Source organism: Orycteropus afer, unplaced genomic scaffold, assembly GCF_000298275.1.
Source record: "Orycteropus afer afer isolate SDZICR_OR568_19922 unplaced genomic scaffold, OryAfe1.0 scaffold00028, whole genome shotgun sequence".
NCBI lineage: Eukaryota > Metazoa > Chordata > Mammalia > Tubulidentata > Orycteropodidae > Orycteropus > Orycteropus afer.
Window position 1 is genome coordinate 18785013 of NW_006921615.1, and position 15741 is coordinate 18800753.

The following is a 15741-nucleotide window of genomic DNA, read 5'->3' on the forward strand; positions in this document are numbered from 1 at the left end:
ATTTTGCATTTATAAACTGACCAAAAGTAATAGTTAGAAACTAAAGAATATAAATAGTTTTTCTCAGTAAGCAACCTTTATATTCTCCCCATCAAATATCTGATATCTGGATGTGGCTAGCTTTTGAGCAATAAAATATAGATGACTGAGAGCATATAGCAAAATTAAATAGCAATTAGTTTTTTTTTTTTTTTTTTAATTAAATAGATAATCTACCCAACAGGATATAGTGGCAGAAAGCCATGGTTCAGGTAGTCTAAAATAAATAAAAAATCTGTGTTTTTTTTGTAAATTGACAGGCATATTTGCTTCAGCAGAACTATAATACTTATCACAGAACAAGAGAAGGAAGATTAAGGGAGAAAAAGCAGTGGTTATATTTCAATGCAATACCACTTGTCCTCCAGATCTTGGGCATACACTCTGGAATATAAGGAGTTCAATCTTAGGGGGAAAAAACGTCAGTACTATTGGGTTTATAACCAAAGAACTTAATATAGTAAGAAAGGTGTAACAAAACAAGGCCATAGAACCTATCCTCAAAAGCCCAACATCTGGACTTCCGGTTAGATGGAGGACTAGACAGACAAGTGACACAGCCCCCTTCAACAAAGGAAAACCGATGGACAGAGATACAGAAGACAATCCTGGAGCCCTGAGCTTTGAAAGGAACTATACAGAAGTGGATTAAGCACCAACTAGTGGAAAAACCTGAACGAAAACAGTGACTACTGAGATGGTCAGAGCTGTAGACTGTCAGCTACTCTGACGGGACCAACAGTCTGAATATTTCCAAGTGGTGTTGGGACCTGAGAATTGACCTAAAGATCAGCCTTCGTCACCAAGGGCTGTGGGGATGACTGTGCTGGTGGCCTATGACTAGGAAGGGAAACAGCAAGGAGAGTGACAACCTGAGCTGTTGACTTTCCACTGTCCAGAGGGTGCAGCCAATTTGATTGTTTACATGTGGCAGCCATTTTGGATATTTAAAGTGACCGAGGGTGCAGCCATTTTTAATCTTTACAAGTGGCAACCATTTTGAATTTTAAAGTGATAGCATTCTCATTTGGATACCAGGGACCTAAGAATAGGCTCTGTTTGCAAAGGTTGGCAGGGACATACAAGAGGCTGACAACAGGAAAGGAGACAGGTGGTGAGCGTGTAAATGCTGTCAACTAGTTAATAGAGAAGCACAGCACAGTACCCTGCATGGGTAGACAACACAGAAAGAAAACAAAAATCGTGGGCAAGTCAGTCCAACATATAAACACCAATTAAATATAAACACAAAAATGTCACAATGTCTTGGAGACAACAGAGCAACACAGGCCACACAAAAAAACAAGATAAACAGGAGAAACAAGGGACCAGGATACAGACCCAAAACACATCCCTGAGGAAGAGGCAGCACTGGAACTCCCTGATAAGGAATTCAAAAGAATTATATATATTTAGGTATCTTCAAAGGACTGAGAGACAGACCAAGGAAAACACAGACAAAATCCTAGAAGAATTTCAGAATACAAGAACAAAACAACAAAATAAATGGAAAATTAGAAATGATTTTAAATCTACAGATAGAAATCCAGAAGATTAATACTAAATTGTCAGAAATAGATAACACATTGAAAGGGCAAAGGAGAAGAATTGATGCAATGGAAAATGGAATTAATGAGATTGAAGACAAATACCTGAATACTTCTTTGGAAAGGGATCAATCACAAAAAAAGAGCAAAACAAAATGAAGAAAGGCTAAGGTTATGTGGGATACCATCAAAAGGAATAACCTATGTGTCACTGGAATTCCAGAATAGGAAGAGAAAAAGAAAACCACTGAGAAAATTATTCAATATTTGTTGGAAGAGAACTTCCCTGATATGATGAAAGATGAGAATATATCCATTCAGGAAATCCAATGAACCCCAAACAGGATAGACTCCAAAAGAAAATCAAGACACATCATCATCAAAATCACCAAAACCAAACACAAAGAAGAAATCCTGAGAGCAGCACAGAAAAAAACAAAAGTTACCTACAAGGGACAACCAATAAGACTAAGTTTGGATTTCTCGGCAGAAACCACGCAGGCAAAAAGACGATGGGATGGTATATATAAAACTCTAAAAGAGAAAAATTTCCATACCAGAATTACGTACCTAGCAAAACCGTCCCTCATATATGATGGTGAAATTAGGACATTTCCAGATAAGCAGAAATTAAGGGAATTTCTTAGAAACAGACCAACCTTACAAGAGATGCTAAACAGAGTCCTTTGGACAGAAGCAACAGCAGCAAACAACAACTGACTATTAATACACAAGATGATATAACCCAGAAACCACAGCTATAGACATATCCAAAGTAAAATAAACTTACAAGATTGTAAACAGGAAACCAGAGACATCAATTGGCAAGTGAGGACAACTATAAACCAAAAAGAGGGAAAAAACTGTGTCGTTATAGAACTTCTAGATGGTAGGGATGTCAAGACAACTATAAGAAAGAATGGACTGTTCTAAATTGGGAATAAAACTATAAATCACAAGGTAACCTCAAAGAAAAATGATAAATCTTCACATCAAAATCAAAAAGAGGACCAACACAAATATTTAGTAAATACTAAAACAATAGCAACAAAGGAAGTGATAACACGTTTCATAAACAAAACAAACTCTGCATAGAAAATTATATAGAACAAAGAAATCGACACCACAAGAGATAACAAAAATGTTATTGTATTGTCATAAAAATGACAGCAACAAATTCACATTTGCCGATAATCACATATCTGGCAAGGGACTTATCTCTAAGATTTATAGAAAACTCCAATGTCTCAACAACAAAGAAATTAATAATCCAACTGAAAAATGGTCAGAAGACATGAATAGACACTTCGCCAAGAAGGATACTCGGTGGCCAGCTAATACATAAAGAGGTACTCACAATCATTGGCCATCAGAGAAATGCAAATCAAAACAACAGTGAGATACTGTCTTATCCCAGCACTGATGGCAAAGTTCAACATGACAGAAAATAACAAATGCTGGCAGGATTGTGGAGAGATTGGGACTCTCATATACTGCTGGTGAGACTGTGAAGTAATACAAACACTGTAGAAAGCAATATGGTGATTCCTTAGAAAGCTGGAATTGGAGATACCATTTGGCCCAGCAATCCCATTACTAGGTATATATCCTAGAGAGGTAAGAGCCAGGATAAGAACAGATATGTATGCACACTCATGTTCATCGCAGCAGTATTTACAATAGCAAAAAGATGGAAACTCCCATCAGCGGAGGAGTGGACAACCAAACTATGGTGGTACATACACATAATGGACTGCTTTGCAGCACTAAAGAATAATGTAGAGTCTGCAAAACACTGCGTAATACGGATGAATTTGGAGGACATTATGCTGAGTGAAATAAATCAATCACAAAAGGACAAATATAGTATTAGTGTGTTGTTGTGGAGGGTCAAGGAAAGTTTCGTATGTGGAGGGAAACTTACTTTGTTGGTTGCCAGGGGTGGGAGGGGAGGGGAGGGAACACTGCCAAAAAAAAAAAAAAAAAAAGCATTGACCCATGTCACTTAGGTTGGTGTATTTCTCTGTACATAAATTATGTTGCAATAAAATGTATTAAAAATAAAACTTTTTTTTAAAAAAAAAAGCCCAACAACCTCTAAAACCAGTTTCCTACTATGTCGGTGAAAATTCTAATTGCATGATCAATTTATAATGAACTATTTAAGGATAAGGAGCTCTTGTGTCATAGTGGATAAAGCATTTCACTGCTAACTGGAAGGTCTGTGGTTCAAATACACAAGCTGCTCCACTGAGGGAAGATGGGGCAATCTACTTCTGTAAAAATTTATAGCCTCAGAAACCCAATGAGGGTCACTATGAGTCAGAAACGACTCGATGGCAGTGAGTTTTTTTTTTTAATATAAGGCTCTGGTTGCATAGTGCCTAAGGCACTTGACTGCTAACCAGAAGGCTGGCGGTTCAAACCCACCAGCCACTCCTCGGAAGGAAGATGGGGCAATCTACTTCCGTAGTGATACTGCCTCGGAAACCCAAGGAGGGGTCGCTTGAGTCAGATCCGACTCGACGGCATGTAACAACAACAACAAAGGAATTTCTGAAATCCTCATTAACAGCTGTCATATGAAGCTGTGAACAGCAATAGTATATTAAGAAAATCAACTATGCTGAGGTCTAGGTATTTCAAGGATTTAGAAAATAAAAATTTCTTATTTCAATAATTTAAACCAGACAATGAGTCCTGCTTTCTGACATTCATTTTCTATAACAGTAATCAAATCATTTTATAAGCAGCTACTTGTTTTCTGTTATTTAATGTTTAAAAAGTGGTCCCACAAGACAGGGTAAGAGAGACTTCTCACCAACTAATCTTATTGTTTTGAGGCTTTTCATTTTTTAAATGTTCAGAGATTAACAAATAAATAATAAAGGTTTGTTTTTAAGAGAAAGAAAAAAATTCAGTGATTTTCTTCTGAATTTGGGCAGCTATCTTTGTCGAGAACTTATCTACTATCTGCAAAGAATGTCACCACAGATAGGTAACCTTTAGTTTTTTACAAAACAAATGCGCAGCTGGGATTTACCTTAATTAGATTAAAAATTACAACATAACCAGATTTTCCATGATACCAGGGTCTTGGATGAAGATAGTCTGAATATCTGGAAATGTATACACCTATAAAAGTATAAAATATAGATTAAGTTATGTTTTAAAAAGATAGTTTACACATGATCAATTCATACGTAAGGCTAGCTATAGCTAAACAAGACTACACAAAGAAGAAAATGTAAGTCAATGTAAAAATTTTGTTTTGATACAGCTTTCTTAAAAAAAATCACTATTTGTGATATTCTACAGGTGTGGAAACATTAGGACAAAGATGGAATATATCTAACAACCAATTTTCCAGTTTCGTACAAAAATTGAAAAAGGAAGAATATAACATTTTTGAAAAATCCTAAATCTGTCTGTTTTCTCCATGCCTTGGGTTCCTGAGGCAGTATCTCTACGGAAGTAGATTGCCCAACTTTCCTTCCGAGGAGTGGCTGGTGGGTTTGAACCGCCAGCCTTCTGGTTAGCAGTCAAGTGTCTTAGGCACTAAGCTACCAGAGCTCCTCATTTAATAATAGTTTGGAACATTTGTTTCCAGTTCTTTGTGCCCATATAACTATGTTTGACAAATATTTGCAAGTACCCAATATGCAAATATGTTGGAATATGATGTGGGTACAATGTTGAACAAAACAAATCAAACAACTGCCTTACTGGAATTTGCAGCTTAGCAAAATAAGCTTCTAAAATGCAGGCACCTTATTTTATTTACCTTTGTGTCACAGCTGCTTTGCACAGAACCTGCCATACAGTAGATTCCCAGTACGTAAGATTACAGTATTTACAGAGATTGTTTGCCAAAAATAACTTGAGAATCAGATTACCATAGGCCTTTTTCAGTTGAATGACATTATTAAATGACAACAACACTATTAAATGACATAAAGTAGTACGTACAAAGAACTAAGAAAACAAATAATTAATTTTGTCTAGGAAAGAAGTTCCTTTGTTGTTGTTGTTATGTGCCGTCGAGTCGGACCCGACTCATAGCGACCCTTCCTTGGGTTTCCAAGGCAGTATCACTACAGATGTAGATTGTCCCATCTTCCTTCCGAGGAGTGGCTGGTGGGTTTGAACCGCCAGCCTTCTGATTAGCAGTCAAGTGCCTTAGAGAAGTTCCTTAGAGAAAGAAAATTGTAAGCAAAGATCAAAAGTACGGAAGCATAAAAAAAGATCATAAATTGTTTAGGAGAGCTAGATACAGTGTTGGGACAGGGGAGAAGAGAAGAGATGGAAGCTGAGGCTGGAAAGGAAGGTTGGAACTGATTATTAAAGATCTTTTATGATTTGCTAATCAGCTTAGATTTTATTCTGCAGGCAACAGAGAACAGATTAAAGAAAGGAAAGACTAGAAGAAGAAATTAGAAAGCTACTGTAAAAGTTTAGACAGGAAAGAAAGATCTCATTAAGAATAGCTGCAGTGAATATACAGAAGGAAGGACAGATTTCAAAGATACTCCTCAACTGAGGGATCTTTTTGGAAAAATAAAAGATAATGGGTCAGAAAAATATGATTAGTAGAAAAAGAATGACTTTGTGGTCAAGCACTTGGGTTCCAGTTCTAGGTTTTCCATTTAATTACGACTCATGAGTAAGTCACCTAAAAGGGGAAGGGTGGCTCAGAAAAGCTTGTAGCATGGATACATACATGACAGTGTTCTCATGAAGATTTAAAAAGATAATAATAAACTTTTAAAACTATTATAAGGCTCTATATTAATATAAAATATTACTATTATACATATAACTAACCTTTTCCATTCAAGCTAAAAACCTAAAATATACATATAAAATATACATAGAAATCCAAACCAAACTCACTGCCATCAAGTCAATCCTAACTCATAGCCACCCCCATTGGGTTTCCATGGCTGTACATCTTTATGGAAGCAGACTGCTTCATCTTCCTTCTGTGGAGCAGCTGATGAGTTCAAACATCCAATCTTTTTGGTTAGCAGCCAAATGCCTTAATCACTGCACCATCAGAGCTCCTTATACACAGAAGCAGTACTATTTTATTAACTCCAATCTATGTGTTTATGAAGAATGTGTACTTGTTACAACAATCTAGCCTACCTCTAACAATTTACCACCCTACTGAAGCCAGTCTCTGAAACAAAACAAAATAATAAGATTGTTAACTATATAGAAAAATGCCCTTATATTTTAGAGATGCATGCTAAGGTATTATAATTTATCTTCAAATTCTTCAGCAAAGAATGTAAACTACTTCATGCTAAACCTGCATGACAAGTATATTATACCATCCTCTTTACTTTTTCAACATATTTAAATTTTTCATAATGAAGAGAAGAGAGTGGGGTACAAAAAAGTAGGGTAGAATAAGGCTTCATGTAAAGTGTCATTAGGTTATAACTTTATCTGCCTTAGATGACTTGAGTTGAAATTGTTTTTAAAAAAACCTGTTTTTTACAGAATTACTGTATGACTCAGAAATTTTACTCCTACATATATACTCAAAAGAAAGGAAAAGATAATGTTCACACAAAAACTTGTACACAAATGTTTACAGCAGTATTATTCATAATAGCCAAAAAGTGGAACCCAAATGTCCATCAACTGATGAATGGATAAGCAAAATATAGTACAGCCATACAACAGAATATCATTCACCAGGAAAAAAGAAATGAAGTACTGTTACAACCTAAGTGAAACTTGAAAACATTATGCTAAGTGAAGACATTAGTCACAAAAGACCACGTATTATATAATTCCATTTAAATGAAATTATCTAGAATAACCAAATCTATAGAGGCAGAAAGTAGATTAGTGGTTGACTGTAGTTGGGGGAAAAACTCTGGTGGTATAGTGGCTAAAGCATTTGGCTGTTAACCAAAAGGTCAGTGGTTCAAAACTCCCAGCCACTGAGTGGAAGAAAGATAAGGCAGTCTGCTTCCATAAAGATATACAGGCTTGGAAAGCCAACGTAGGTCACTATGAGTAGGAATCAACTTGATGGCTGTAAGTTTGTGGCTGGGGGAGGAGAAAATGGGAACTATTAATGGGTATAGGATTTCATTTTGAGGTAATGAAAATATTCTGAACTTACTTATGGTGATGGTTATACAACTCTGAATACACTAAAAATACAGAATTGTACACTTTACATGGGTGAATTGTATGGTATATGAATATGTATCTCCGTAAAGCTGTGATAAAAAAAAAAACAGGTCAGCAGGAATCTAGCCATCAAACCCACTGATCTTTCTCAGTCGTGATCTTCTCTAAATTTTGTAACACCCAGCACTACCAAATAACTCTTCTTTGAAATAGTTCTGCTTTCTGTAAAACTTTATTTTCCAATTCTCTATCCACTGGACTGATTGCTCTAGAGTGTTGTTCATCATTCTATGCCACCCCCGTCCTCACTCCCCACCTCCATCTCTGTAATGATCCAAAAGTTCTGTTGTTTTTCTTTTATCTTTTCCTTTTATACAGCCTCATGTAACAATGTCTTAACTTCAACTAGTACCCCACATCCACCACCCCAGCCCCAACCACAGCCCAAGCCGTTTCCCAATTGTTTTTTACCATCCACTAAATATACTTCAGAAACACATACAGAAATTTCATTATTTTCTCAAATTTAAGTCATAAAAGTAATAGTGTCTGTTTACTGAAAGCTCACCATGTACCAGGTCCTGGGCTAAGCACTTTACATTGTCCTGTCTAATACCCACACTCTATAAAGTAGTTTTATCTATTTTACTGATGAGGAAGTTAAAGCTTAGAGAAATTTAGTGGTAACTCATGTTTTTAACTATCAGATTATTTTACCCTTTTTAACTGATGAGTTTTCTTCCTTCTGTGTCTCTTTTCTGTTAATATTATCACTAGACTGTACATTTAAAACATTACATATGATTATTTCCTCTCTCTTACCCTTCACATTCCATAGTTGCTAAGTTTGGCCAATTCTATTTATTCTCCATTCCTATTGCCATTATGATAGTTTAGAAGAGTTCCTCATTACCCCTAGATGACTGTACTAATCTTTTGGGACCTAAAGATACCTTCTGAATCTTTTCTAGTTCAACTAACCTTTTTAAAAATCTTCATCATGTAACTTCTATTGAAATACCTTAAGTTTTTTCATCATGTAACTCCTATTGAAAAACCTTAAGTTTTAACCTCATTAGTGTGTTTAAAGTTCTGACTCAAAGATTATGTTTGTCATTAAGTGAAAACTGGCTTTTAACAGAAGTATCTTATGAAATTAACTAAACCTTACTTCATCTTGTGAAAGATCGTTTTTTCTTTAAAGACTTACCTTTAGCTGGATCACCAAGAGTGGTGATTGCACTGCTGCCAACACAGAGTCCACGCTGACATACCAACTTTGCCTTTAAACAAAAGATATTACTTTGCTTGTCATTATCACTCTTTGGAAAGACAATGAAATAATACTCTAAAGGAAATACAGAATCTGTACATTTTTATGTTTTCATGGCATAAAACAAATTTATATAAAAGAATCATGTTTTGGTTAATACTTTAAAGTTTTCATTAAATTTTACCATTTCTGTTACAAAAATGTCACCAGCAAAACCAAGTTACATAAGCTCACAAGTAAGTCATCTTTTGAAGATTTCTTTTCCATATGTAATAAGCTTTGTAACCAACAAGTCTGAAAAGGTCTTACCTTCAGACATCTTTAGTGAGAACCCATAGTGTACCTTGTTTGGATTTAGATGACTAAATAAATATTAAAGAAAGAAAACTCTTCTGGTATTACCTATATAACCCTCATATTATAATTTTGTTATGTTAATTATTCTTAAGCAAACCTATCCCTGTTCTTTATAAACCATTAACCCAACCAAAATATTACCTCTGAATTATTTTAAGTTTCAATCACAGATTTCTAGTACTGTTAAAATTGCACCTAAGAAGCCACACATGTCTTTGGAGACATACCATGCATGTAACAGTTTCACTTTCTTTCTCTCACAATTAAGTACAAGCAACAGAAGAGATGTTCAATCTTCAAAGACAGGCATGAAAAAATTCTAAGCTACTAGGATATAAAAAGGAGCTCTGGTGGCATAATGCCTAAGGCATTTGACTACTAACCAGAAGGCTGGCGGTTCAAACCCACTAGCCAAAAACTGTTCATCCTATCCCCAAAAACCATTATGATCTAAAATTAAAAAATATCCACAGGAAACTGGAACTAACTATATAAACAATGATCTAAAATGGAAAAATAGCCATTCACTCCATTAAAAAATCAAGTATTATCAACACTGAAGAAATCAGATTAATTCAAATCATACCATCAGCTTACAAATGTATTTAGGATAAAATTAAAGAGGAAAAAAAATGTAAAAATCTAATCTCTTTCAATGATGAGCTTTCAATGTCATTTACACTGCCACCATACTAGGTAACAAAAGCTTACAAATTGCATAGAACTAAAATTCAAATATTTAAGACTAATGATAGCATTAATTTTGTACATTAATACCACAAAATTAATTTTCAACAACCTAATTCCCTTACCTGATTTTCAGTTTCAAACAGAAGAAACCCGTAAGTTTCTTGAAGTTCTTCCTGAGAATAGTTACTTGCTTTTTTTTGTTGATAAAATGTTTCGTACTGTATAAAGAGAGAAGGACCAAATGCTATAAACATGCTATTTGCCTTGCAAATTAATTTTTTAAAGTATCACCTGATTTCCTTCTGCTGAAAAAAACTAATGAAATGTATGATTTTGGCTGCAACAATGGGCTCAGGTCTAGCAAATATTGTGAGGCTGGCCCAAGACCAGTCAGTGATTTTGTTCTGCTGTACACAGGGTCGCTATGAGTCGGAGCCAACTCAACGGCACATAACAACAACAACAGGCCATATTATTATCTTCCAAATGACTACTTCCAAGGATCTTCTGTCTCATCTGAAAAGCAGTAACTAAAAAGAGCTAGACTTATATACTAAAATGATGGGCCTATTTCTTTTAAAACTGAAATAAACCTAACATACAGACACAGCGTGTACCAAGTACCTCACCTCATTTAAGAAAATGTGATTTTTCACCAAAGTCACTTGACTGTACTGAAAACCATGCTCAGATGCAGAATCCAAGTAAGAAGTATGGAGAATTGAAACTGCTCTCTGGAAGACAGAGTCTGAACTCAAGGACACTGTCTCAAAAACTGTAAAACACAAACAAAAATAATGCAACTGTTTAAGATAACCAAAAAGTGGGGTTAAAAACGGCACACTAAATATCACTTAATACTTTCTTAACCTATTTCCCTCTTATATAACCAAAAAGTGTTATGACTACCATTTCGGTACTATCTTGACTAAGCTTAAAAGACACCTCATTTGAAGAAAATAACCTAAATGAATTATAACTGACAGAGAATTACTTTTAATACAAGAGTAAGATATACCCTGCCAGATACCACATGCCTCAAACATAACAAAATAGATTGGAGTTGATAATAAAATGGTAATATGCCTGTGAAATGTACAGTGTCACTAAACTCACTGCCACCAAGTCAGACCCAACTCGTAACGACCCCTCCTTGGGTTTCCGAGGCGGTGTCACTATGGAAGTAGATTGTCCAACCTTCCTTTCAAGGAGTGGCTGGTGGGTTTGAACCACCAGCCTTCTGGTTAGCAGTCAAATGCCTTAGGCACTACGCCACCAAGCTCCCTCCTTAGAACTTAAGGGATCAATAAAGAGCGTATGGAGAAGTTTAAGTTCAATCACAGTGGTTCTGGAAAGCAAGTTAATATTTTCTCCTATGGCCACCTGGTTCTTGGCACATTTCTCCCCTATTTGTGGATTCAGTCTTAAAAGTTAAGTCAAGCTTGATGCCAGTTAGATTCTGCTCAAATTGCCCTGCATTTATATCCACTTCTTCTTAAAATCCATCTCAAAGATACTGAGTTATCTGGTTTTGGACACTTCTTTCTCTTCTTAGAGGAGCCCTGGTTCCACAGCGGTTAAAGTGCTCATCTGCTAACCAAAAGGTCAGCAATTTCAATCAATCAGCCACATCCATGGGAGAAAAATGTGGCAGTCTGCTTCTATAAAGATCTACAGCCTTGGAAACCCTATGGGGGCAGTTCTACTCTGTCCTGTTAGGGTCACTATGAGTTGGAATCGACTTGACAGCACACAGTTTTGTTTTGTTGTTTTAAATCTCTTCTTAATTTCTAAAAAAAAGAGTTAATAAAATTATAAACCAACTTTCAATGCTACGCCACAGGTACTTTTTTCCTATTTCATAAACATCTTGCTTGAAAACAGATGGTGAGATGAACTAATCCAACAAGTTAGGTGTCAAACTCAAGTAGGCAAATAATTCCAACAAAAACTGGTGACGTAGTGCCTAAGGCACTTGACTGCTAACCAGAAGGCTGGCGGTTCAAACCCACCAGCAAATCCTCGGAAGGAAGGTTGGGGAATCTACTTCCATAGTGACACCACCTCGGAAACCCAAGGAGGGGGTCACTGAGTTGGATCCGACTCTAAGGCAGTGGGTTCTATATCTTCTACAGAATTTTCATGACCATGTGTCCTGTTTGAGTATTAAGCAATAGCACTCATCAAAGATAGAAACACCCAGAACTCAATAATACCTGCCATTAAGAGCCTTATTAGTATTCTCCATAAAAGTATTATAAGCCACATCTATTAATACCAACAATGTTAACATATTTTATCTAAGTGGGTCACTTGTTAGATATTGAAGAAGGGCCCACTCCTCAATTCTAAAATGTAATATTTTTATTTTGAAGATATTAAAGAATTGCCAGTATAAGATAAATAAAACTTTTCTAGAGCACAGTTTGGCAAGACCTAACAAAAACTTAAATGTGCAGACCTTATGCCCTATAACCATTCTATTTCTGTTGTTGTTGTTGTTGTTATGTGCCGTCGAGTCAGCCCCGACTCATAGCGACCCCTCCTTGGGTTTCCGAGGCAGTATCACTACGGAAGTAGGATTGCCCAACCTTCCTTCCGAGGAGTGGCTGGTGGGTTTGAACTGCCAGCCGTCTGGTTAGCAGGCAAGTGTCTTAGCCACTATGCTACCAGAGGTCTCCTTCTATTTCTAAGAATCCATTAATCAGAAATAACTGCATAAGTGTACAGGATACATAAAGGATGTTCATGCATCAATATCAATAATAGCAAAAACAGTGGTGATAATTTAATTTGTATCAACACCTTGCAACTATTACATAAACACAAGGGCAAATCCTATATGCTGATGGGAGCGCTGGTAGCATAGTGCCTAAGGCATGTGATTGCTAACCAGAAAGGGGTAGCTATGAATCAACTCAATAGCAATGTTTTCTGGTTTTTAATGTTACGTATTACTGAGTAAACAACATGCATTATATAACATAACATATTTTTGATGAAAAAATATAAAATGTGTTTGAAAATGTATAGGAAAAGATCTAGGAGGACAGGAAACCAAACTTTTAGCAGAAGTTACACCAATAATTATTGAGATTGGGAAGTGGATAAAAGGGGAACTTCTATTTTTTCCTTACACATTTCACTACAATTTATATTTCTTTTTACACAAGCATACGTTACTTTCATAATTTAAAATACTGCAATTCAAAACAAAAATGAATCATAATTTCAAAGAAATACAAATAGAGGAATCTGATCATTTGCCTTGAACATACACCTTTTGTGCATTTTGAAAGTCTAATCATCTATCAATTTTAGATCAAAGATTATAAAAAGTATATATTAGAAATTATTTTTGTAAAAGTCCTTTCATCTCATATAATCTAAATTAAAATTTAAAAATTTTTATAACTTATAGTATGTAGTTTAATACCCACTCTTTTCTGATATGAGCCCTGTCTTGATCTTCTCTAAGAGAGAATGTAGCTGGGAGGGTGGTCTTAATTCATTTTCACCAAGTATACCCCCAGAATTCTTGTCACAGTCCTGTTTTCTGTCAATGTCATAAATGCTAAAATGAAAAAAAGAAAAAAAAATAAATCATAAAGTGAGTAAGTCTATTTATAGTATATGTAATACTAAGCAAATGTTCACTTAAGACCTAATTGACATTAGGGATGAATCTGCAATATTTATTTACCTCCTTTTGACAAGTCACCATACCTAAGGGTTAAATTTCTCTTTGAGCAGTAACACACATAATTTGAAATGTTTTTCCTTATCTTCTAAAGAAAATTTTGTTCACAGAAATAAACTATGCTTACAGGAATCACTTTTGCCTCACTTAAAAAAAAAAACTTTGCAAAATGAAGAATAGCAATTATAGAGTCACATCTATATGCCTCTGGCTGGCAATAACAAAACCAAGTAGAACACAAAATCTCTCTAACTCCAATTTAGTAGTATATGATTAATTTATCCATTAAACAAAACTATTAGTAATGACTATTATATATCTAGTACTATGCTGTATCCTGGATTTAGCAAGACAAAAAAAAAAAAAAGCTCTACAATAAAAGAGCTCCTAGACTAGAAAAGGAAGACAACTTTGTAAAGAAACCAGTACTACAAATGTGTAGGACTATCTAGCACATGGTATAGTGGGGACATAAGGTAGAACCAACTTCACGGAGATGGGCTGTATCAAGAAAGGTTTCACAAAGGCACTGACACTTGAAATCTGAGTTGGTATCCCCAAACAATAAGCTGAAAAAATGGCACTAGCATGTATGATATAAAAAGATGTGTTTTGTCTTGTAGACTACGATTTCTAGGAAGTAGAAATATTATGAGCAAAGGCACAGAGTTATATCCATAATATACCTAAGGAATTGCAGCTAGTTTAACATGACTGTTGATCAAGGTAGGAAGAGGGAGAAAAATAAAATAATAGCAAAGAAAGAGATAAAAAGATGGTAAAATTTTCAATTTTTATCATGAGCCTCGTAACACTGTGCTCTGTTGTCGTTGTTATGTGCCATCGAGTCAGACCTGACTCATAGCGACCCCTCCTTGGGTTTCCGAGGCGGTATCTCTATGGAAGTAGATCACCCAACCTTCCTTCCGAGGAGTGGCTGGTGGATTTGAACCACCAGCCTTCTGGTTAGCAGTCATGTGCCTCAGGCACTACGCTACCAGAGCTCCTGGTAATACTGTGCTCTAGACAAGGATTATATGAGGATTTCAATATATTTTACAAAAAATAGCATATACAGTTTAAGAAACACCTTTTTAAGAAACAACTATTGATCCTGTGTGGAGCAAGAGAGAGCAGAGGAAACCAAAGACTCAAGGAAGAAATCAGTCCACAGTACTAATGGCCCACACAAATCATAGCCTCTTCTAGTCTGAGACCAGATAGTTACCCTATCAACGTTCCAGACCAGGGACACAACAGAAAGCCCTAGAGAGAATGGTAGAAAACTGTAAAACAAAACTGAAATGCATAAAAAGAGACCAGACCTACTGGACTGAGAGAGACTAGAGGAACCCCCAAGACTATCGCCCTTAGATACCCTTTAACTTGGAACTGAAGCCACTCCTGGAGATCACCTTTCAGTGAAACAATAGATTGGCCTGTAAAATAAACAATAATACCCTTGATGAACGTGCTCCTTTAAACAATCAACTATATGAGACCAAACCAAATGGCCAACATTTACCCAAAAGCAAAGATAAGAAGCTAATCTCTGGATTGATAGAAGTTAGGCAGGTGGGGTGGAAATGGTGAGAGTGCTGACTCACTATGGGAACTATAACCAACGTCACAAAACAATTTATGTATTAATTGTTGAATGGGAATCTAATTTGCTATGTCAACTTTCACCAAAAGCATAGTAACATTTTTAAAAAGTTAGAAAATGAAGTAATAATAATAATAAAGGATTTGAAGTAAAATTGTGTGAACACAATTTTTTTTTTTAAGAAAAAGTAGCTATAGTTTTTTTAAAGAGAATATTGTTGTTGTTGTTGTTAGGTGTGTCGAGTTGTTTCTGACTCATAGCAATCCCATGAACAGCAGAACGAAACACCACCCGATCCTGCACCAGCTCCATGATCCTTGCTATCTATACCTGAGCCCACTGTTGCGGCCACCGTGTCAATCCATCTTGTTGAAGG

At 35.8% G+C, this 15741-nt stretch overlaps 1 protein-coding gene across 1 annotated transcript in view; it reads right to left on the bottom strand.

Moving 5' to 3' along the window:
• The window catches only part of TASOR2 (transcription activation suppressor family member 2), a 126277-nt gene that overhangs the window by 72934 nt on the left and 37602 nt on the right, over nt 1-15741 (bottom strand). The window contains exons 3-7 of the mRNA XM_042780229.1: nt 13500-13633; nt 10689-10834; nt 10182-10277; nt 8950-9022; nt 4630-4721 (exon numbers count right to left, since the gene is read on the bottom strand). Coding sequence (XP_042636163.1) covers nt 4630-4721; nt 8950-9022; nt 10182-10277; nt 10689-10834; nt 13500-13633 — 541 coding nt within the window. The remainder of the gene's footprint in view (nt 1-4629; nt 4722-8949; nt 9023-10181; nt 10278-10688; nt 10835-13499; nt 13634-15741) is intronic.